The sequence below is a fragment of the Hemitrygon akajei genome, chromosome 27 (genome assembly GCF_048418815.1).
Source record: "Hemitrygon akajei chromosome 27, sHemAka1.3, whole genome shotgun sequence".
In the NCBI taxonomy this organism is placed as follows: Eukaryota; Metazoa; Chordata; class Chondrichthyes; order Myliobatiformes; family Dasyatidae; genus Hemitrygon; species Hemitrygon akajei.
The window spans coordinates 46,969,106-46,991,291 of NC_133150.1; the positions used below are offsets into that span (position 1 = coordinate 46,969,106).

The 22,186-nt window shown below is 43.2% G+C and overlaps 1 protein-coding gene across 1 annotated transcript in view; it reads left to right on the forward strand.

The window, feature by feature from the left end:
• The window catches only part of LOC140717354 (acidic mammalian chitinase-like), a 57,762-nt gene that overhangs the window by 687 nt on the left and 34,889 nt on the right, over positions 1 to 22,186 (forward strand). Inside the window, exons 2-5 of the mRNA XM_073030860.1 lie at positions 725 to 846; positions 3,385 to 3,499; positions 4,309 to 4,341; positions 4,668 to 4,872. Coding sequence (XP_072886961.1) covers positions 3,475 to 3,499; positions 4,309 to 4,341; positions 4,668 to 4,872 — 263 coding nt within the window. The 5' untranslated portion in view covers positions 725 to 846; positions 3,385 to 3,474. The remainder of the gene's footprint in view (positions 1 to 724; positions 847 to 3,384; positions 3,500 to 4,308; positions 4,342 to 4,667; positions 4,873 to 22,186) is intronic.

The following is a 22,186-nucleotide window of genomic DNA, read 5'->3' on the forward strand; positions in this document are numbered from 1 at the left end:
TTGTTTTGCGGTATCAGTACAATGCAAAGACATATATTACCATGAGTTGGAATTTTTTAAAAAAATGAGATATTGTATATCTGATGGGGGAGGGGAAGAAATGCTTTTTTTAAAAAAACATTTGAGTTTCAAGTGTGGGTCTTCAGGCTCCTGTACCTCCTCCCTGATGGTAGTAATGAGAAGAGGGCATAGCCTGTTTGGCGAAGGTCTTTGGTGATGTGATGCATCAAAAACGGTCACCCTCTTGGAGAAGGTTCCAGATGGCAGGAAGGTTATGATTGCATTAGAGAGGAAAATTAAGAGAGGCGTGTTTCTGTGGAGCAGGAACAATATGTAAAATTAGCTTTATATGTCACACAGTAATAACAAAACGCAAAGTGAACTGCAGTGTTTGTATCAATGACCAACAAAGTCCCAGGGTGTGCTGGGGGCTGCCGGCAAATGTCATGCCTCTGGTGCCAATCACAACTTAGAAATTCTAGCCATTGTCTTTGGGAGGAAACCCACTTGATCACAGGGAGAATGTACAAACTCCTTACAGACAGTGGTGGGAATTGAACCCCGATCATTGGCATAAATCACACCCTACTTGCAATGCAACATACTATTGCAATGTGCTGTCGTAATGATCTGTATGAATGGTATGTGTGAGTTTTCCACTTGGCACATGTGACAGTGATAAACCAATGTACTTATTTCTCTTTGGGTATTTATTTATCTTTAGGCATTTTGTAAAGCCAAATCAAGATAGAATTTTCACATTGAATGGTTGGACCCTGGAGAGGTTTGTAGAACCAACGGACCTTTGGAGTTCAGATACCTGGTTTCATGAAAGTGCAGTCACAGGTAAAATTGGTGACTAAAGCTTTTGGCATGCTGGCTTTCAGCGTTAAGGGTATAAAGTATAAAACTTGCGATGTTGCGTTCTACAAGATGTTGATGAGGCTGCACTTGGAGTATTCAAAATTAACCCTGGACAGTGACCCCAGTAATAAATGCAAGGCCATCATCTCCTGCACTGTTGCAGATCTCAGGAGAGATCTCCCCTCCATAGCCTCCTATCTGATAAGAGCCTCAATCCCACACTTTCCACTTACCCAAGATCCACAACAGGACTGTCCTGGTTAGGCCCATTGTTTCTGCCTGCTCTTGCCCTACTAAATTGGTCTCCTCATACCTCAACTCCATCCTGCCAGCCTGCCTCTCCTTGTCCAGTCCCTTCCCTCTTCCACATATGCCATATGACCAGCTGGGTTCCCCAGCACGCTCTTATAGGAAAGAAGTTATTAAACTGGAAAGAGTGTAGAAAAGATTTTCAAGGTTGTTGCCAGAACTCAAAAGGACTGAAATATGGGCAGAGGTTGAACAGGCTAGAGCAGGGGTTCCCAACCTTTTTTATACCATGGACCAATACCAATATCAAGCAAAGGGTCTGTGGACCCCAGGTTAGGAACCCCTGGGATAAAACACTTTTCCTTTGGAATGTAGAAAACTTAAGCAATCTTACATAGGTGTGTAATAATGCCATGGGGGGCATAGATAGGGTTTGTATGCTTGGGGAATTAAAGTGAGAGGGGAGAGATTTAATAGGAAATTGCAGGGTTTTTTTACACAGTGGGTGGTCCATATGTGGAATGAGCTTCCCAAGGAAGATGCTGAAGGAGCTTTAATAATTTTAAAATACAGTTAGACAGGTACGTGGATAGGAAAGTTTTTGAAAGTTAGAGGCCAAATGTTGGTAAATGGGATTAGATTGGATAGGCATCTTGGTTGGCAATGGACAATTGACCCAAAAGGTCTTTTTCGTTGCTGTATGACTCTGACCTGTTAATGGGCATCCCAGAGCTATGAAAGACACAAAAGACTGCAGAGAGAGTCAAAGAGCAGTGCAGCATGGAATTAGATCCTTTAATCCAACTCATCCATGTCATCCAAGTTATCCATTTAATCTAGTCCTGTTTGGCCTAAATCCCTTTAAGCCTTTCCTATATATGTACCTGTCAAACTGAATATTAAATATTGTTGTTATACCTGTTTCAACCACTTCCTCTGGGAGCTCATTCCATATATGCATCACTCTGTACATGAGGAAATTACTCCTTGGGTCACTTTTAAATCTTTTACTTTTCAGCTTTATCCTATGCTCTCTAGTTTTTGATTCTCTTCTCTGGGAAAAGACTGCCCCTCATAATTTTAATGCTTTCTATAAAACCACCCCCTGGATTTCTTCATTCCAAGGAATAAAGTCCTAACCTGCCCAACTTCTTCCTGTAACTCAGTAGCTTGTTTACCTCAAAAAGTGTGACCTAAATTCTTGCAGCCACTGTAAAGGATCAGTGCACATGAATAACATCCTAATTATGCCTGATGCAAATATGTTTCATTTGCATAAGGGAGATCATGATTGGCAGTCGCCTATTCAATATTTGAGGTGCATTTTGATCAGGAAATCATAGTGACTGTGTCATTCTCAAATCCTAGAGTTCCTATGTGTGCTATTGGAAAATAATAGTCAACAAATTTCTTAACTTCAGCCCTTTTTTAACCAGGTGTTTAATATCTAGTTCATTGTTTCATTAAATGTTCTGAATTAATAACCTGATTGGAGCTCAGATCACTTGGCATATTTTGAAGAGGCTTTTTGTTTAGACATAATGCTGGAAATTGAAGACATTCCCTGAAACAAGAGAGTGCACTAGAATTTTCACATTGGATCTTTAGAGAGCAGATGCATAGAGTTTGATTGTTAAACAACAGGACATTGAGTTAGTAAGGAGCAGTAAAATGGTTGAGAGATATGTAGAACAGGGTAACGTGAGCAGAAGGAAACTGAATGCATTCAGATGTTCAGAAGGAGAGCTCCGAAGAATTCAAAACTTAATGTATAGAGATAAAATTTTAATAGTTATTATTGGTTATTGGTTCTGATTATATACAAATGCTGCAAATATCAATGTTCAAGCAGCTAATCTTATAACCATACCATTTTTAAATTTTATAACAATTGTGGTTATGCTTTATTAGTGCTGGAAGCGTGGTGACACTCAGGGGCCGCAGAGCACAATTGATGCAACACATTTCACTATGCTTTGATGTATGTGTGACAAATCACACATATAAACGTATCATTTTGGGTATTTTAATAACATTTCATTTGTGACTTTTCACTTTTCTTCTGTGATAAATTTATATTTGTTCTTAGATATTTTAATCAATTATTACTGATCAGATAAGGTTAATTGAGAATAGGCTTCACTTTAAAGTAAAACACCAAGCAGTTATGCAAAGGATTTAAAACAAACTAATAATACTCCCTGCACCTTGACTTTGGGAAATAAAACACAGGGTTCTTATATGAAACTAATAACCATATATATATTGTAGGTAATGTGGAAGCATTGCAAAGTTCCATCAGCACTACAAAAATACCCTCAATTACATGAAGCGTAAAGCTACAGAGACACTAAACAAAGTATGGAAATGATACTTAAACTTTTTGGTAAGTATAAGTTTTAACAATTTATTCAAAAACTGTTCAACAATATATAGGCAGACTGTCTTTAGAAATTTGTCACAGAAACAGGAGACTGAACAAATCCGTAAAGCATCTGTGTAAGAAGTAATTAATGTTTTAGAACCAGGACCCTTCAAAATTGACAAATAGAGAAAAATCTAGATTTCATTTGTAGAGTAGACAGGGGAGAGATTTGTAAAACTGATAAATTAGCATCCAATCTTTTGGAAATCCATAGAGATTTCTAAAACCAATAATCTTTATGATTCCTTTTACTAAAAGTAATTTTGTTTTCAAGATTGTTTTAAGTAAACTCCCACAGTAAGATTAGAACTCAAATTCTGTTCATTATTAGTCAAGGCCTCTAGAAGCTCGTCCAGTTACATATCCATATAGGCTTTATGTTATTCTACAAAATAGTCGGATGCCTGGGCCCCTTCCTACAGCTATTTAGCCTTACATTTTTGACAGAATTTTATGTACATTTATCTTGACCATAAATTGTTTTTGTGTTTGACTTTGCAATAAGTATCCATTTACTTTTCTGTATTTGTCTCAATTATTATTTATTAGAATGGATTGACTGTACAAATCATTATGCTTTAAGATCAAAGATAAGAACAACAGTGTGTGATTTAAAGAAGAACTCTCAACTATTTTTCTTTACTGGATAGAATATAGTCTTGGAAAATGGTGCATTTATGAAATATTAATGGCAATGTACAAATAAGATGCATGTCTAATACTAGAAGAAATCAAAACAATAAAATAAGTGTTTGACTTTTTTTTTCCAGTAGGAATCTTTATATTGTCCCAACTGCAGTTGGGTAAGTCACACTATTGTCAAATGCAAAAGCAACAGCTAGTTATCATATCTCAGCAATCTTTTTGTTAATGATAACTTATTAAACAAATAACATAATAGAAACTATGCTGTAAGTATGCTTGTAGATTTCTTGAAATTGAATATTTTAACTACTTCAAAAATGTTAATTTCTATGACAAACATAAGTGGTATTTAGTAAAGTTTTAATTCATTGCTGCTATAAAATGTACATCACTTTTAGTAAAACAGAAAGGATTACATTTAAACATAAAATATTACATCAAATACTTGTTTTATTATAAGATGCTTTATTTTTTTATTTTGTAGGTGGTACTTACATACTTTCGTGTTATTTCACAAACTGGGCACAATACAGATCTGGATTTGCTCGGTATTTACCGGAGGATATTAATCCTTTTACTTGCACCCATTTGATTTATGCATTTGCTGCATTTGATGAAGAAAATAAAGTTGTTACTACCGAGAAGAATGATGTAGATTTTTATAAAACTTTTAACGGTCACAAGAAAAGGTACAAAAAAGTGGGGATATGTTCATCAGCAGTTCAGTACTTTCTTAATCTATAGTCATTTACTGACTATAGTGTTTTCATTTGCATAAATCCTTGGAAGCAGCTGGATTTGTTGAGAGAGCCATGAGTGAACCCTTTGGAACCCTAGACTTGTATAAATAAAAATGTGGTATGAAAGCTGAAGGGATACAATTTTCCTAGGCCTTTGGCTAGCCACCATGGAATATTACTCCCAGTATTGATCACCACAGTTTAGAAAAAAATACGTATGTCCAAAAGAGTGTTTCAAAAATCATCATATTATTATGACAAAATTAAAATAGTTTTACTAAAAGAAAATCGTATTTAAACTAAGAAAAGTTATAGAACTATACAGCACAGACATAGGCCCTTCGGCCAAACCGATCTGTGCTGACCAAATTGCCTAACTGATGTAGTTCCATATGTCTATGTGTGGGTCATATCCCTCCAAACCTTTCTAATTCATGTAACTGTCGAAATGCCTTTTAAAGGGTTCTGGAAAAATTTTCTTTGAGTTCGGTAGACACTGGAAAACTAGTGAGTGTAATATATTTAGACTAATTATAGTCTGTATTAAGACAAAGGGACAAGTATTTCTATGGAAATTTGCTAACAATAAAACGTAAAGAAAAGAGAGGGTTGATAAAATCCTATAAATCTACTTTCTATCAGTTGCCTCTGAGGTGTCTTCCTTTTTCCTGAGCTGCGGCTTACTCTGTACTGTAGTTACCTGAACCCATGACTATTACCAACACCTGTCTCTTATCATAAGACATAGGAACAGAATTTGGCCATCTGGCTCATCGAGTGTTCCTTTTGGACAGAACAAAATTGGATTTTTCCCTGGTGTTCACCTTCTACCTCACCAGACTCCACAATCATTCTGTACAATTTCAGCCACCCTTAACAAGATTCAACCAGTAGACACATCTTTCTCATCTCTTTCTTTTCAACAGTTTGAAAGAACCATTTATAACGGATTCATTCTTGCATCCCTATCTACTACTCCCTTTCTTGCAGCTCTTTCCCATGGACTGCAAGAGATTCAACGTTGGTCTTTTTTACTTTTGCCCTTCCCATCATCAAGAACTGAAACGTTCCTTTCTGAAGAACTGAAGCAGAGATGCATTCCTTCAGCCTAGTGTTGTGTATTTGGTATTCAGAATGTGATTTCCTCGATGTTGGAGAAACGATGTGCAGAGAGACTTTGAGATCCTACTATCTTTAAGAGATCTTTTATCTCTTACTATCTTCTATTTCAGTTAGTCCTGACGAAGGGTCTCGGCCCGAAACGTCGACAGTGCTTCTCCTTATAGATGCTGCCTGGCCTGCTGCATTCCACCAGCATTTTGTGTGTGTTGCGTAAAGAAAACTACAGAGGCTTTGCAGAGGGGGCAGAGGAAATTTGCTAAAATAACGACTGGGCAGAAAAATGGTTCAGCACAGCTGTTTCTATGCTGTAATGTTCTATAGTTCTAACTCCATATAGTTGTGAATAGAACAGGGAATGGAGGATTTTTCTTGAAGCAAGAGGTTGTGAGGGGATATGAGAGAGGTATTTAAAATCATACACGTTGTAGGTAGAGATTATTGCTGAAGGTGTAAAGAATTGCAAGACATTAAATGTGATGGACAACAGAAAACTTAAGATGAGGAAAATATTTGTGTGCAACAAGTCACTAGGATTTGTAATGCACTGTCAGTAAAAGTAGTGGAGCAGAATCAACTGTGGTTTTCAGAGAATTGAATAGGTACCTGTAAGGAGTGAATGTGCAACAAAATGGGAGATGTGAGAATAGGAGGACTCATCTTACCTACAGCTGGAAATTGGTGTTGGATCTTGATGCTTTTGCGATCCGAAGGTTCTTCCGTAAGTCAAAAATGAGGCGTAAAACTTATTGCTGCTTATGACTGTTTTATTAAGTGTTACAGGAGCAAAGATGAGGGAGGAAGGAAGAAAAAAACATGGTGAGAAATAGAGACTAGAGTAAAGTTGTCTTCTCATACCAGACTACTGATTACAGAAAATTTATCGATAACCATTAACCAAGATGATAGCCAGATTCAAGTAATGTAACACTCGCCACTGAAACTAAGAACTTCCCAGAAAAATACAGAGGCAACGGCTCTGTAATTTTGCGGGAAATTTCTGTGAGCCATTACATGTGATGTACGTAAAAATAAAAACATGCATAAGAAAGTTAAATTACAAGAATGATAACACTGGATTTCTTCTAAGTGCAAAGCATTCTGCAATTGTGAGGGGGCTTGACAGGTAGATGTTGAGAGAATGTTTCTAATAGTGAGGAAATAGAAAACCAGGAGGGATCTTCTCAAGATAAATGGTAACACATTTCAGTCTGATGTGAGTAAGAATTTCTTCCTTCAGATAGTGAATCTTTAGATTTCTCTCATCCAGATGGAATCCTGTGTCTAATATCAGCAAAAATTTATTTCTGTGATAGCAGGATAATGACTGCTAAAAAAAAAACTAAATTGGAGCAAGAACAGACTCCAAGGGAAGTCTTTTGAGTATTTGCTGAAAGTATTTGCCTGTGGCTCAGATGTTGAGTACTCAGAATTCTCAGAATGGTGTACCTGATGACTATGATAGAAATGTCTTTATTATTGTAAAGATTGCTATTAAAGAAAGTGTCATAAGTAACTTTGGGATTACTGCTTCAGAGTAGTTATTCTCCCAGATTTTCAATTATCTTGCTGTAGCAATGAAAACAAAGGTTAACAGACAGATCAGACATCTGCAACTCTGTTGATTCATTGTCTTACTATCTAGGTCATTAGCTTCTTTGAAATAACAAGGACAATGGTAGTGATAGAACATGGTAGAGCACAGTACAGGCCCTTTGGTCCACAGTGTTGTGTTGACCTTTTAACCTAATCTACAATCAACCTTGTCCTTCCCTTCTACATAACCCTCTATTTTTGTTTCTTCCATGTGCCTACCTAAGAGTCTCTCCAATGTCCCTAATGTACCTTTACCTCCATCAGTGCATTCCAGGAACTTACACTCCCTGTGTTTTAACTGACATTTCTCCTAAACTCATCTTAAAAGAATGTTCTCTCGCCATCACCATTACCATCCTGGGGAGAGGTATCTGGCTGTCCACTCTATCTATGCCTTAAATCATCTTGTATACCTCTATCAAGTTGCCTCTCATTCTTCTTTGCTCCAGAGAGAAAAGCCTTAGTTCACACAACCTTTCCTCATAAGACATGCTCTCTAATCCAGGCAGTATCCTAGTAAGTCTCCTTTGCACCTTCTCTAAAGCTTCCACATCTTTCATGTAATAAATTTGGTTGCAGTTTGGAATGAGTTGGTTTGTTGCTAGGGTTATGGCACTAAAAGAGTAAAGAACATTCCTTCATTGTGGCATTGCAGAACAGTTTTGTAACCTGGTTTGGTCCTGCTAGCGTTGCTTGAAAACACTCTGTGACCTGATATTCAACATGACCCTATACTATAGTTTTCTGTTGCTCCTGTGGTGACCCACTTTCTGCGCAGGCGAACCGGCTCCCAAATAGCCAGCGCATGGGGGGAGACTTTGGTAATGCTCCTCTGACGTCATTTCCGCCTGGAGAGGGCGGGCACTAGGGGTTAAATGCCAGCACCGCGAAGTTTGAATAAACTAGTCTCGAAACGACTTACCGACTGCGTGTCATTATTTCAGCGCTGTGTGTAGCACATCACTACACTCCCTTCATTTGCAGATCAATAAAATGGTCATTGTTTGAGGCACAGTTTTGATATCATTGATTTCACGGTGCATAAGCCATTACATTTATTTTTACTGAAAGTTTTATTGAACTTTTAGTTTGGATTTTCTCATGCACAGCTGAAGGTCAAAGGAATGAATATTTTTTTTCTGCTCAGAGGAATGCTTCTTTCATCACAGGAAAGGAAGTAGATTTTTTATTATAGTATTTCAACTCATGGATCCAAACGTTCCAACCATAAGATTTTCAATTTTGACTATTAAGGTCAAAATTTATTGTCATGTGCACAGATACAGTGAGGTACAACTATAGTGAAAAACTTGCTTGTACAGTCGGCCCTCCTTATCCGCGAGTTCTGCATGTGCAAATTCAACCAACCGTGAATCGAGAAAACCCAGAAGTGCTCTTTCAGCACTTGAACAAGCTTTATTCGCCTCACGTCTCGTTCATGCGCTACTTTGTTCCTGTGGAAAAAAATAGTTCCTAAAAAGCAATTAGGTGGTCAAACCAATTCCTCAAAGGCTAAGAGGGAGTGTAAAGTGCTATCTCTCACTGAGAAAGTAGAAATATTAGATCTTTTGAAAAGTGGCATGTCACATTCCGAAGTGGGCCGTAAGGTCGGTAAGAATGAATCTTGTACTTGCACAATAAAGCAGAAAGAAGCTGAAATTCGTGGAAGTGTAATTGCTGCCCCTACAACAGCAAAAATGGTCTCTGGTTTGTGATAAAGTGCTTGTGAAGACTGAGAAATCGTTAAATGTGTGGCTAGAGGACATGTCACAGAAGCATATCCCTGTCAATGGCCAAATTATATGTGAAAAAGCTCTTAGTTTCTATGAGTACTACTGTGATGGGGTTGATGAGAGCGAGAGAAAAGAGTTTAAGGCTAGTAAGGGATGGCTGGCTGGCTATGTAAAGTGCTACAGCCTCAAGAGCCACATTCTCCTATGTAAAGATCACGGGAGAATCTGCATCGGCTAAAGCCGAAGCCACAGCAGAATTCCCAGAGGAGCTTAAGAAACTCGTAGAAGAGAAAGGCTACCTTCTAGAGCAAGTCTTCAATTGGAAGAAGATGCCCAATCGTACCTACATCCATAAGAGTGCCCAGCAGGCCCCGGGGTTCAAGGCCTGGAAAGATCGCCTTACTCTGGTGCTGTGTGGCAACGCAGCCGGTCGCATGATCAAGCCAGGACTCGTCTACTGAGCAAACAATCCCCGGGCCCTTAAGAACAAAAGCAAAAATTGCCTATTGGCAACACAACAAGAAGGCTTGGATGATGGCGATCTTGTTCTTGGAATGGTTCCACCAGTGCTTCATTCCTGAAGTCAAGAAATCCCTCAAAGAGAAGGGGCTGCCATTCAAGGCTCTCCTCATAATTGACAATGCTCCTGGCTATCCGCAATCTCTCTGCTTTGCCGACAATAATGCGGAAGTGATATTCCTGCCGCCTAATACTACGTCACTGTTTCAGCCACTTGATCAAGGCATTATCTAGTGCATTAATGCAACTTACACCCACCTCACCTTCGGGAGGATTCATGCTGCCCTTGATCCTAACCCTGACTGCAGCATCATGGATTTATGGAAGAAATTCACAATTGCAGAGGCTGTAGACGCCATAAAGCCCGAGACAGTCAATGCACGTTGGAACCCACTATGGAGTAAGACAGTCAGTGATTTCAGGGGCTTCCCCACTTTTGATGCAGAAATCAGGGATATTCTGAATGTTGCAAGGGAAGTTGGTGGGGAACGCTTCTCTGACATGATCGAGGATGACGTTGAGGAACACATAGAAGAGCACTGACAAACCCTTACCGACGAGGAACTCGTAGATCTGCTGAAAGCCTCTACAGAAGATGATGATGAAGATTTAGAGGAGGCGGAGCCATCAATTTGGACAGTTGAAAATTTTGCAGCAGGTTTTCAACAGGCATAAATGTTAAAGAATACGATCCTCAACTATGATCCTTCGATGGAATGAAGCCTCCTTGTCAACCGAGGGATAACAACATGCCTGCAAGATTTGTTTGATGGTGCAAAGAAAAAGAAGACAGCTTCCTATAACAATGTTTCTAACTGAAGTATCTGCAATTCTGAAGTCTCGACGTTCAACACTTAAAGATCCTCAGCCCTCAACCTCCACAGTTCCTGACTTTAATATTATTGAGCCTCCTCCAAAGCGTCCTTATTCCAAAAACAAGACAGTGTAACAACTACTGTACAGGTATTACAAGTTTTACTCGTTGCTCAATCAATGTTCACCTCGCATCTCATTTGTTCGCTGCTTGTGTTGTGAGCGGGAGGAACATGTACAATCTTTTTTTCTTGTCAATAAGACAGTGTAACAACTATTTACATTGCATTTCCATTGTATTAGGTGTTATAAGTTCTGTAATGTAGAGATGATTACAAGTTTTATTCATTGTTTGATCGTTGTTCGCCTCATGTCTTGTTCGCTCGCTGCTTGTGTTGTGAGCGAGAGGAACACGTACAGCAGTTTTTTTTATTGGCAACATTCCCTAAACATTACAGTATAACAAATATTTATATTGTACTAGGTATTATAAGTAATCGAGAGATGATTAAAAGTATATGGGAGGATGTGTGTAGGTTATATGCAAATACTACGCCATTTTATATAACGGACTTGAGCATCTGCAAATTTTGGTATCCGCGGGGGGGGGGGGGGGGGGGTCCCTGAACCAATCCCTACAGGTAAGGAGGGCTGACTGTAGTAGCATCACAGACATGCAGATTCAGGCAACACAAAAGATACAAGACAGTGGAGAGGGAAAAAAGACTGTGCAAAAAAAAGACACAATCAGAGATGTTAATAGTAATGAGAGGTAGTCTGTACTGTTCCATTACTGAGGTAGGAATGAGGTTGTGGAAGTAGGTTCATGAACCTTAAGGATGTAGGAAAGTAGTTGTTCCTGAACCTGGTGGTGTGACGTAAAGCTTCTGAACCTCTCCCTGACAATAATATTGAGAAAAGGGTGCCAGGTTACTTAATTTTATATGCTGCCCTTTTGAGGTATCACTTCTGTCAATGGCAGGGAGGGCTGTGCCTGTGAAGGACTGGGCCCACTGCTTTTTGCAATCTCTGATGGTCTTTTTGCGTTGCAATTGCCATACTTTATAAAGTGCATCTGTAGGAGTTTGTCAGTAGTATTTGGTGGTACTTAATCTCCTATGAAAGTTGAAGCTTTGACTACCACCTTTGCAATTGCATCTATTTATAAGTTTCTTTGTATGCATTTATGGGAGATTAAATATTGACAGTAGTCGCACACAACGCGCTACTAAAGAAACACACGGAGGCAAAGAGAGCTGAACTCAGAATGCCTTTACTGATTCAAAACCTCACGCTTAAATCTCCCCTCTCATGGACCCCTGCGACCCACGGGGCGGACATGATGTCAGACTGTCCCCAGGAGGTCTACCCCGAGTGGGTAGTTCCAAACGCGCTACCGCGTATCTGCCCGCGGCTCCCAATGGCAGTTCGAGTCCCACATGTGCGGGCCGCCACACCAACCCCCCCAACCCCCCCCCCCCAGAAACATCCATCGGGGGAGTAGAGCCCCCAGTCTGTGTGGCTTGCCTGGGTGGCCGGCCTCGCTGGTGTGCGGGTACCCTCACTGGTTGCTCAATGCCGGTTTGAGGTGGTCCACTGTAAAAGTCTCTTCCTGGCCACCCACCTCCACGACACACGTGGTTCCATTGGCCCGGATCACCTTGAAGGGTCCCTCGTACAGCCACTGTAGAGGTGACCTGTGCATGCCTCTGCGAACAAAAGCATACTCACAGTCTTAGAGGTCTTTAGGGGTGAAGGATGGTATGGGACAATGCCTGGAGTTCGGGACCGGTGCCAGGGTCCCTACCTTGTCCCACAGCCTCGTTAGCACCACTGCTGGAGTTTCTTCTGAACCTTGGGCCTCTGGTACGGGCTTGCCTGGGACCGTCGGGGGGGCGCCATAGACCAATTTTGCCAAGGTGCCCAGGTCCTCTTTGGGGGCTGTGCGGATGCCCAGTAGGACCCAGGGAAGCTCATCTGTCCACTTGAGGCCTGCCATCAGGGCCGACTTGAGATGCTGGTGGAATTGCTCCACCAAACCATTGGACTGGGGAAGGTACGTTGTGGTGTGATGCAGCTGGGCGCCCAGGAGCTGTGCCAGTGCTGTCCACAAACCAGACGTGAACTGTGCCCCTCTGTCAGAGGTGATGTCCGTTGGGAGGCCAAACCTGGTGATCCAGTTTGCAATGAGCGTCCTGGCACAGGACTCAGTGGACGTGTCTGCGAGTGGTACGGCTTCCGGCCATCTGGTGAACCTGTCTACCATGGTAAAGATATACCTGGCACCCTGAGAGACTGGCAGGGGGTCGACGACGACCATGTGGATGTGTTGGAACCTCCTGTGCATCGGCTGGAACTTCTGGAGGGTAGCCTTCACGTGTTGCTGGACTTTGGCGGTCTGGCAGTGTACGCAGGTCCTGGCCCAGTGTCCGACCTGTTTGCGCAAACCATGCCAGACGAATCTGTCCACTGCCAGCTTGATGGACGCCCGGCTGGACGGGTGGGCCAGGTTGTGCAGCGTGTCGAACACCTGGCACCTCCATGCTGCTGGTACCACGGGTCTGGGTTTGCCGGTAGACACTTCACACAGGAGTCAATCTGCTGCCGGGCCGATGGAGACGTCCTCCAACTGGAGCCCCGAAACGGCGGTGTGGTAAGCTGGGAGCTCGGTGTCCGACTGTTGTGCTTCCGCCAGTGCTGCGTAGTCTATTCCTGAGGACGATATGCCTACTGAGTAGAGGCAGGGGCGAGACAGTGTGTCGGCGACGACGTTGTTCTTCCCTGCGATGTGGCGGATGTCCGTGGTGAATTCTGAAATAAAGGACAGATGCCTCTGCTGCCGAGCTGACTATGGGTCCGATACCTTGGCCAGTGCGAAGGTGAGGGGCTTGTGGTCCATATACACGGTGAACTCCCTTCCCTCAAGGAAGTACCGGAAATGCCGGACAGCCAGGTAGAGCGCTAGCAACTCTCTGTCGAAAGTGCTGTACTTCACCTCTGGTGGCTGTAGGTGCCGCTGAGGAAAGCAAGTGGTTGCCACTGGTCTTCAACGAGCTGCTCCAGGACTCCGCTGACTGCCGTGTCGGAAGCATTGACTGTGAGTGCCGTGGGTACATCGACTCTCGGGTGCACTAGGAGGGCCGCCTTGGCCAGCGCCTCCTTGGCCTGCTCGAATGCCTCCGTGGACTCCGCGTCCCATGCCACTTCTTTGGCCTTGCTGAAGTGAACAAGGGTCTCACAATGCATGCTGCCGCCGGCACAAGCTGATGATAAAAGTTGACCATCCCTACAAACTCCTGCAGGCCCTTGACCGTGCTAGGCTTGAGGAACTGGCAGATGGCCTGGATCTTGTCCGGTAGGGGAACTGCGCCATGTCGGTAGACTCTGTGGCCTAAGAAGTCGATCTCCGTCAGCCCGAATTGGCTCTTCGCTGGATTGATTGCCAGTCCGTGGTCGCTCAGGCATTGGCAGAGCTGGCGCAAATGTGCCACGTGCTCTTGGTGCGAACTGCTGTCCACCAGGATATTGTCCAAGTAAATGAAAACGAAATCCAGGCCGCGTCCCACCGAGTCCATGAGCCTTTGGAAAGTTTGGGCTGCATTCTTGAGACTGAAAGGCATCCTCAGGAATTTGAACAAGCAGAACGGGGTGATGAGGGCTGTCTTGGGCACGTCATCGGGGTGCACTGGGAACTGATGGTATCCCCTGACCAGGTCGATTTTTGAGAAGATGGTCGCTTCATGCAGGTTTGTCGTGAAGTCCTGGATGTGGGGTACTGGGTATCTGTCGGCGGCTGTGGCGTCATTGAGCCTTCTGTAGTTTCCGCAGGGCCTCCATCCTTTGCAGACTTGGGAACCATGTGCAGCAGGGTTGCCCACGAGCTGTCTGAGTGGCATACGATTCCCATCTCTTCCATCTTGCGGAACTCCTCCTTGGCGAGGTGGAGCTTGTCGGGTGGGAGCCTGCGAGCTCAGGTATGCAGCAGCGGTCCTTGCGTGGGGGTGTGGTGCTGCACACCGTGCTTGGGGTCGGCCGTGGAGAACTGCAGAGTGACTATGGAGGGGAATTCCGCCAACACCCTGACGAATTTGTTATCCGAGAGGGTCACGGAATCCAGGTAGAGGGCCAGTAGCTTGGCTTCTCCGAGCTGGAAAGTCTGGAACATCTCAGCGTGGACCAAATGCCGGCCTTTTAGGTCGACCAGGAGGCAGTTAACTCATAGGAAATCTGCCCCTAGTAGTGGTTGTGACACTGCTGCCAACGTGAAAGTCCAAGTGAAACGGCTGGACCCGAAATGCAGTGAGATAGTCCACGGGCCGTACATCCAAATACTGGTGCCATTTGCAGCAGTGATTTCGGGGCCTGGGACCGCGTTATGAATGTCCATGTTTGAGGGGGGGCGTACGCTGACTTTGGCCCCGGTGTCTCCCAGGAAGCGCCGCCCGGAGTGTCGGTCCCAGAGGTACAGGAGGCTGTCTCGGTGGCCAGCTGTCGTAGCCATTAGCGACGGCTGGCCCCAGCGTTTCCCAGGAAAGCACATGATGGACGGCAGCAGCGCGCGCCTGAGCCCCATCTTTGGTGATAGAATCACCATTGTTCTGAACTTTTGTCTTTTTCCCCCGTGGGTCTTGACGGTTTCGGTTGCAGGACCTGGGCTTTGGGGCGTGCGATCGTGGCTAGGCCAATGGAGGCTGCTCCACATTGCTTGCTCTGCCAAAGGACATCTGCTTTAGCTGCTACCCTGCGTGGGTCACTGAGATCCTCACTCGCGAGGGGGAGGCGAATATCCTCTGGGATTTGCTCAAGGAACAACTGTTCGAATAAAAGGCACGGCTTATGGCCGTCCATGAGCGCCAGCATATCGTTCATGAGCTCAGAAGGCGTGTGGTCGCCCAGGCCGTCCATGTGTAGGAGCCGCGTGGCCTGTTCGTGGCAGGAGAGTCCAAAGGTGCGAATCAAGAGCGCCTTAAGCTTAGTGTACCTGTCCTCCGTTGGTGGCTGGTATAGGAAGTTGATGATCCGGCCTGCCGTCTCCTGGTCGAGTGTGTTGACCACGCACTAGTACCGCGTGGTGTTGGCTGTAATGTCTCTGATATTGAACTGGGCCTCAGCCTGCTCGAACCAAACGTGGGGCTGAGTGGCGCAGAAAGTCGGGCGCTTCAGAGAGACCGTGCTGTGCGAGTTGCTCATACTCATGGCTGGTCACTGAGTTGCCGGCTCCAGATGCCGTCTGGAACGTCGGGGTCACCAATGTAGTCACGCGCAATGCACTACTAAAGAAACACATGGAGGCAGAGAGAGCTGAACTCAGAATGCCTTTACTGATTCAAAACCGTACGCTTAAATCTCCCCCCCCCCCCCGTAGGCCCCTGCAACCCGCAGGGTGGACGCGACGTCAGACTATCCCCTGAAGGTCTGCCCCGAGAGGGTAGTTCCAAACGTGCTACTGTGTGTCTGCCCATGGCTCCTGATGGCGGTTCAAGTCCTGCGTGTGCAGGCCGCCACAAGTACAACTTTAATCCAACGTGCACATAGAAACCAATCTACAATTACTTCCTACATCTCATTAAGTGCAATGTAAGTTTACATTTAGGATGTTATTGTGAAGTAAGTTATGCATGATCAATGATGGTACATAGTCTTGGCTTCATTTAAATTCAGATGAGTTTTTGCCTCCATTCATGTACACAATTCAAGATTCTGTTGCCAGATTAGATGTTCAGAGGATCTTTACCCTAATATGAAAGACTAGAATTTGGAAAATAGCCTCAGTTTAAGGCATCAGCCATTTAGGAATAAGATACAAAAAATTCTCAACTCATCTTTTGAAATTTACTCCTTTGCTAGCTAGGCAAACTTGTTTAATAGTTTGAAGCTTATCTCATGACATTCTTGATGGATGTGATAATCAGGCAGGAAAGTGAGCTTGAACCACAGGATCATTACTGAATGGTGGAGAAAATCTGATGAAACATGGGGTCTAGTCCTTGTTCCATGTCTTACTTTAAATAAGCAGGTCATATTATTGATGAAAAACCATATTGGTTTATAAACAGAGGTGTAGAAGGTGAAAGGAAGATCATAGTATTTTATAAATTATTAGCTAGGGCTCATCTTAAGTGTTGTGAATAATCTAGACAGTTCTTTTCAAGATATCTGTTAAAGCCTGAAAATTGGTAAATTGATAAAGAATGGGTTTGATAAGAAATGACTAAGAATTTGAGGAAACATGAGAAAATTTTGATTTGTTCAACTTGGAACAGAGAAGATTAAATACTATTCCATCTGGCAAGTGAGTGAATAGATCACTGAAAAAATCTCTGAAGGGGAGATGAAGATATTTTTAGGAAGAGTACTGTTGGAATCTGGAACACTCCGTCTGAAATGATGTTGAAAGCTATTCTATAATAATTTTTTAAAAGAAGTTGGACAGGTGCGTGACATGGAGCAATTTAAGACAGACAGACAGACATACTTTATTGATCCCGAGGGAAATTGGGCTTCATTACAGTCGCACCAACCAAGAACAGTGTAGAAATATAGCAATATAAAACCATAAATAATTAAATAATAATAAGTAAATTATGCCAAGTAAAATAAGTCCAGGACCAACCTATTGGCTCAGGGTGTCTGACCCTCCGAGGGAGGAGTTGTAAAGTTTGATGGCCACAGGCAGGAATGGGACTTCCTATGACGCTCAGTGTTGCATCTGGAAATAGGATGGATAAAAAAGCATGAGTGTGGCAATAAATATAAGTACTCCCTTAAACTAACAGGTACAAAAAAATTCAAAAGGTCCCCTTAAATGTGATGTTTGACTGTTTCACAAGTGTTTGTGAAACATATCAGGCCAAGTCAAGTCAAGTCACTTTTATTGTCATTTCGACCATAACTGCTGGTACAGTACATAGTAAAAATGAGACAACATTTTTCAGGACCGTGGTGTTACATGACACAGTACAAAAACTAGACTGAACTACGTAAAAAAAAACAAACCAGAGAAAGCTACACTAGACTACAGACCTACACAGGACTACATAAGGTGCACAAAAACAGTGCAGGCATTACAATAAATAATAAACAGGACAATAGAGTATATGTTCTAAAATTAGATTCTAGATGTTCTAAGTTTGTAGTTTATTGTCATACACCCAGTACAATGAAATTCCTTGCCCATGTGAAGTCTGGAGATTTTAACCACTCTAACCTTAAGTCAGTTCTCCCCAAATTCCATCAGTATGTGGACTTTGCAACGAGGGCGGAGAATGCGTTGGACCTGGTTTACACAAACATCCCCAACACGTACCAGGCGGAGCCCCGCCCTCACCTCGGTTACTCAGACCACATCTCTGTTATGCTAATCCCAGCATACAGACCGCTCGTCAGGCGCTCCAGACCAGTTCAGAAGCAGCTGAAAACCTGGCCAGCAGGAGCCATCTCTGCTCTTCAAGACTGCTTTGAGAACACTGACTGGCACATGTTCAGGGAGGCTCAAACTGATGGCGACTCTACCAACTTAGAGGAGTACACGGCATCAGTGACTAGCTACATCAGCAAGTACATTGACGACGTCACTGTGTCCAAGACCATCACTACACGTGCTAACCAGAAGCCATGGATGACCGCGGAGGTGCATGTGCTGCTGAGGACCCGTGACTCCGCCTTCAGTGCAGGTGACAAGGCAGCCCTAACAGCAACAAGGGCCAAACTGTCCCGGGCCTTTTCCCACCATTACAGACATTTACACTACACACTGCATCCGCAAAGCAAACAGCATTATGAAGGACCCCACGTACCCCTCATACAAACTCTTCTCCCTCCTGCCATCTGGGAAAAGGCATCGAAGCATTCAGGCTCTCACGACCAGACTATGTAACAATTTCTTTCCCCAAGCATCAGACTCCTCAATACCAAGAGCCTGCACTGACACCAACTTACTGGCCTCTACCATGCCTATTGTCTTGTTTATTATTTATTGTAATGCCTGCACTGTTTTCTGCACTTAATGCAGTCCTGGGTAGGTCTGTAGTCTAGTTTTTTTTCTGTGTTGTTTTTACATAGTTCAGTATAGTTTTTGTACTGTTTCATGTAGCACTATGGTCCTGAAAAACGTCTCGTTTTTACTACGTACTGTACCAGCAGTTATGGTCGAAATGACAATAAAAAGTGACTTGGCTTGACTTGTAATGATAAATGCAATGACAAGCACAAGAACTATTGCAAGTAACATCAGCACAAACTGAAAAAAGTGCAAATAGAAATTTTAAAGTGACAATAACAGGTAGAATTAATGATTCATGAACATGGTAGCACCACTGAATAGGAGATGTGAAAGAGGTGATTGGTTCAGAAATCTGTCCTCAGGCTCCTTTATCTTCGAGGAGGTATTGGAGAGAAAAGGGAATGATCAGGGTATGCCTTAATCCTCGACAATGCGGTTAACCTTACTGATGCAATACACCATGAAGGTGTGGATGGAATGTTGTGATGAGACTGGACAGTGTATCATTGTCTGCAAGTTCTGAGGCTGAAATGCAAACTGTTAGAGTACTTTATATAGCATATCCGTAGAAGTTTGAGAAGTTGGAGCTTAGAAAAATAGAGGGCTATGGGTAAGCCTAGGTAGTTCTAAGGTCAGGACATGTTCAGCACAGCTTTGTGGGCCGAAGGGCCTGTATTGTGCTGTAGGGTTTCTATGTTTCTAATCCTCAAGGACAAGGTGAACTTCTTAGATGCTTAATATAATATGCTGATGTGCTTTCTGATCATTACATCAGCATGAAAGCAAAGGGATAACCAAAATTTCAAGTCAAGATCCTACCTGACTCCAACTACTATCATGTCTTCACTATTCCACCCACACCACCCCCCTGATGCTGAACAATCTCCATGCAGCAGATACTTCACCTTTGTGTCCTTGCACCCATATCTCATCATGTTTCAGGCCTGTCATGATGTTGAGCCATTACTCCATTTCCTCTTTGGAAAGGGATCTTTACCTCTCCATGTACTTTTTCCTTCTCCAAAACTTCTCTTCCTCTTGGACACCCCATATCTCAACCTTTACACTTCCAATAGCTGAAAGTTCAAAGTAAAATTTTCTTATCAGAGTACATACATGTCACCACATACAACCCTGAGATTCTTTTTCTGCGGACACTTTTTTGAAGTGACATGAACTGTCTTAACTTCTCCACACTACTTGTCCACTCCAGCCTTATCCCTCCATATGCACACTGTGCACCAATCCCTTCTTCGTTATCTTGGTTTTTGATAGTTTTTGGTTGTTGGAGGTAACTCAATCTCAGAAGATTTTCAGTAGTGTGAGGCCCAACCATTTTAAGTAGCTTTGTTAGTGCCCTGTTGTAAGCTCAGTGGGAATGCCTGCTCAATTCCACTTGCAACTCTGAGAAAGTGAAGCAGCTATGTTTGTATGGTGTAATTGCAGGACAGCTTTCAGGCTTGATAACTAGCAAGTAATATTCATACCAAATATGTGCTATGCATTGCCTTTTTTAAAATTAATTTATGGGATGTAGGGGTCACCAGCTAACCAAGCATTTATTGCCCATCCTTATTTGCCCTTGAGAAGGTGGCGATGAGCTGCCTTTTTGAACTGTGGCAGTCCAAGAAGTAGAGACACCCATAGTGCTGTTAGGGAGGGAATTCCAGTGACAATGAAGAGACAGCTATATGTTTCCAAGTCAGGATGGTGAGTGACTTGGAGGGGGATTTCCAAGTGATGCTGCTTTCATCCTTCTAGATGTTAGAGGTCATGGGTCTAGAAGGTGCTGCCTTAGGAACTTTGGTGTGTTCTTGCAGTGCATCTTGTAGCTAGTACAGACTTCTGCAATTGTTTGTTGATGGTGGAGGGATTGGATGTTTGTGGAAGGGGTACCAATCTAGTTGGCTGCCTTGTACTGGATGATGTCAAGCTTCTTGAGTGTTGATGGAACTGCACTCATCCAGGCGAATGGTGAGTATTCCATTACTCTCCTGACCTGAGCCTTGTAGATGGTGGACAAGCTTTGGGGAGTTGGGAGATGAGTTACACGCCACAGGGTTCTTAGCCTTTGACCTGTACTGGTAGCCACTGTGCTTATATGGCTATACCAGTTCAGTTTCCTGTCAATGGTAACCCCCAGGATGTTGATAGTAGGGGATTCAGTGACGGTGATGCCACTGAATGTCAAGGGGACGATGGTTAGAGCCTTTCTTGTTGGAGATGGTCATTGCCTGGCACTTGCGTGGCTTGAATGTTACTTGCCACTTGTCAGCCCAAGTCTGGATATTGTCCAGTCCTGCTGCATTTGGATATGAACTACTTTGCTATCTGAGGAATCACAAATGGTGCAGAACATTGTGTAGTCATCTGTGAACATCCCCACTTCTGATCTTATGACGGACGGAAGATCATTGATGAAGCAGCTGAAGATGTTTGGTCCTAGGACACTTCCCTGAGGAACTCCTGCAGTGATGTCTTGAAGATGAGATGATTGACCTCCAACCACCACAACCATCTTCCTTTGTGTCTGGTATGATTCTAACCAGCAGAAGGTTTTCCCCTTAATTCCCATTGACTCTATTTTAGCTAGGGCACCTTGAAGCCATACTCAGTCAAATGCTACTTTGAAGTCAAGGCTATCACTCTCACCTCACCTCTGGTATTTAGCTCTTTGGTCCATGTTAAGTAATAACTACCTCTACTTGCAGGCAAGGAGCCTTGGTATTGTAGCAGTCAATGCAAGGCTTTTACAGTGTGTGGCATTGGGAGTTCAATTTCCACGCTATCTGTATGAAATTTGTACATCCTTCCTATGACTGCATTGGTTTTGCCAAGTTGTATTAGTTCACCTCTAATCTGGGTCAACATTTACATGCCGGGCAGCACCTAATTAACTAGATTGTTTATTTCGGCTTTTTTCTTAAAGATATGCTGTGTGCGTTCCGACTACTGCTGCACCACTGCATTCTTTGTGGCACTGTATCGGTCCGCAGCCCGGAGGTTGGGGACCACTGCTGTAGGGGATATAATAGCAGCCTGACAGCACTCTACTGTCTTGTACTGACTGAAGCATTTGTAACAACATGCAACATGTTGTGCTACTATTTTTAAAGTGCTATAGACTCAATGTTAGATAAGCAGCATGCACAACATCTTTTATTAATGAAAAGCAAATGTTGGAGGTGATTGGTTGGTTGCATATGTCTTTCAGATGTTTGGGTTGAGGGACTCTCCTTCCAGATCTGGTGCTAACAGGTTGCATTTCTCTTGGGGTTTATTAACAAACTATGGTGTTTTCACTCTATAGGGTAAGTGGTGCACCTTTGACTATATCCAAATATGGTTCTCCTTTAGTCTTCCTGAAGTGGGTGGTGCCTATTTCTCCAATTTTGTATGCTCTCTGTCATCAAGAATTTGTATAATCTGTGATGTGTGTCTGTAATTCTTCACCTCTGCTTTCTGCCATGAGAATTAAAAA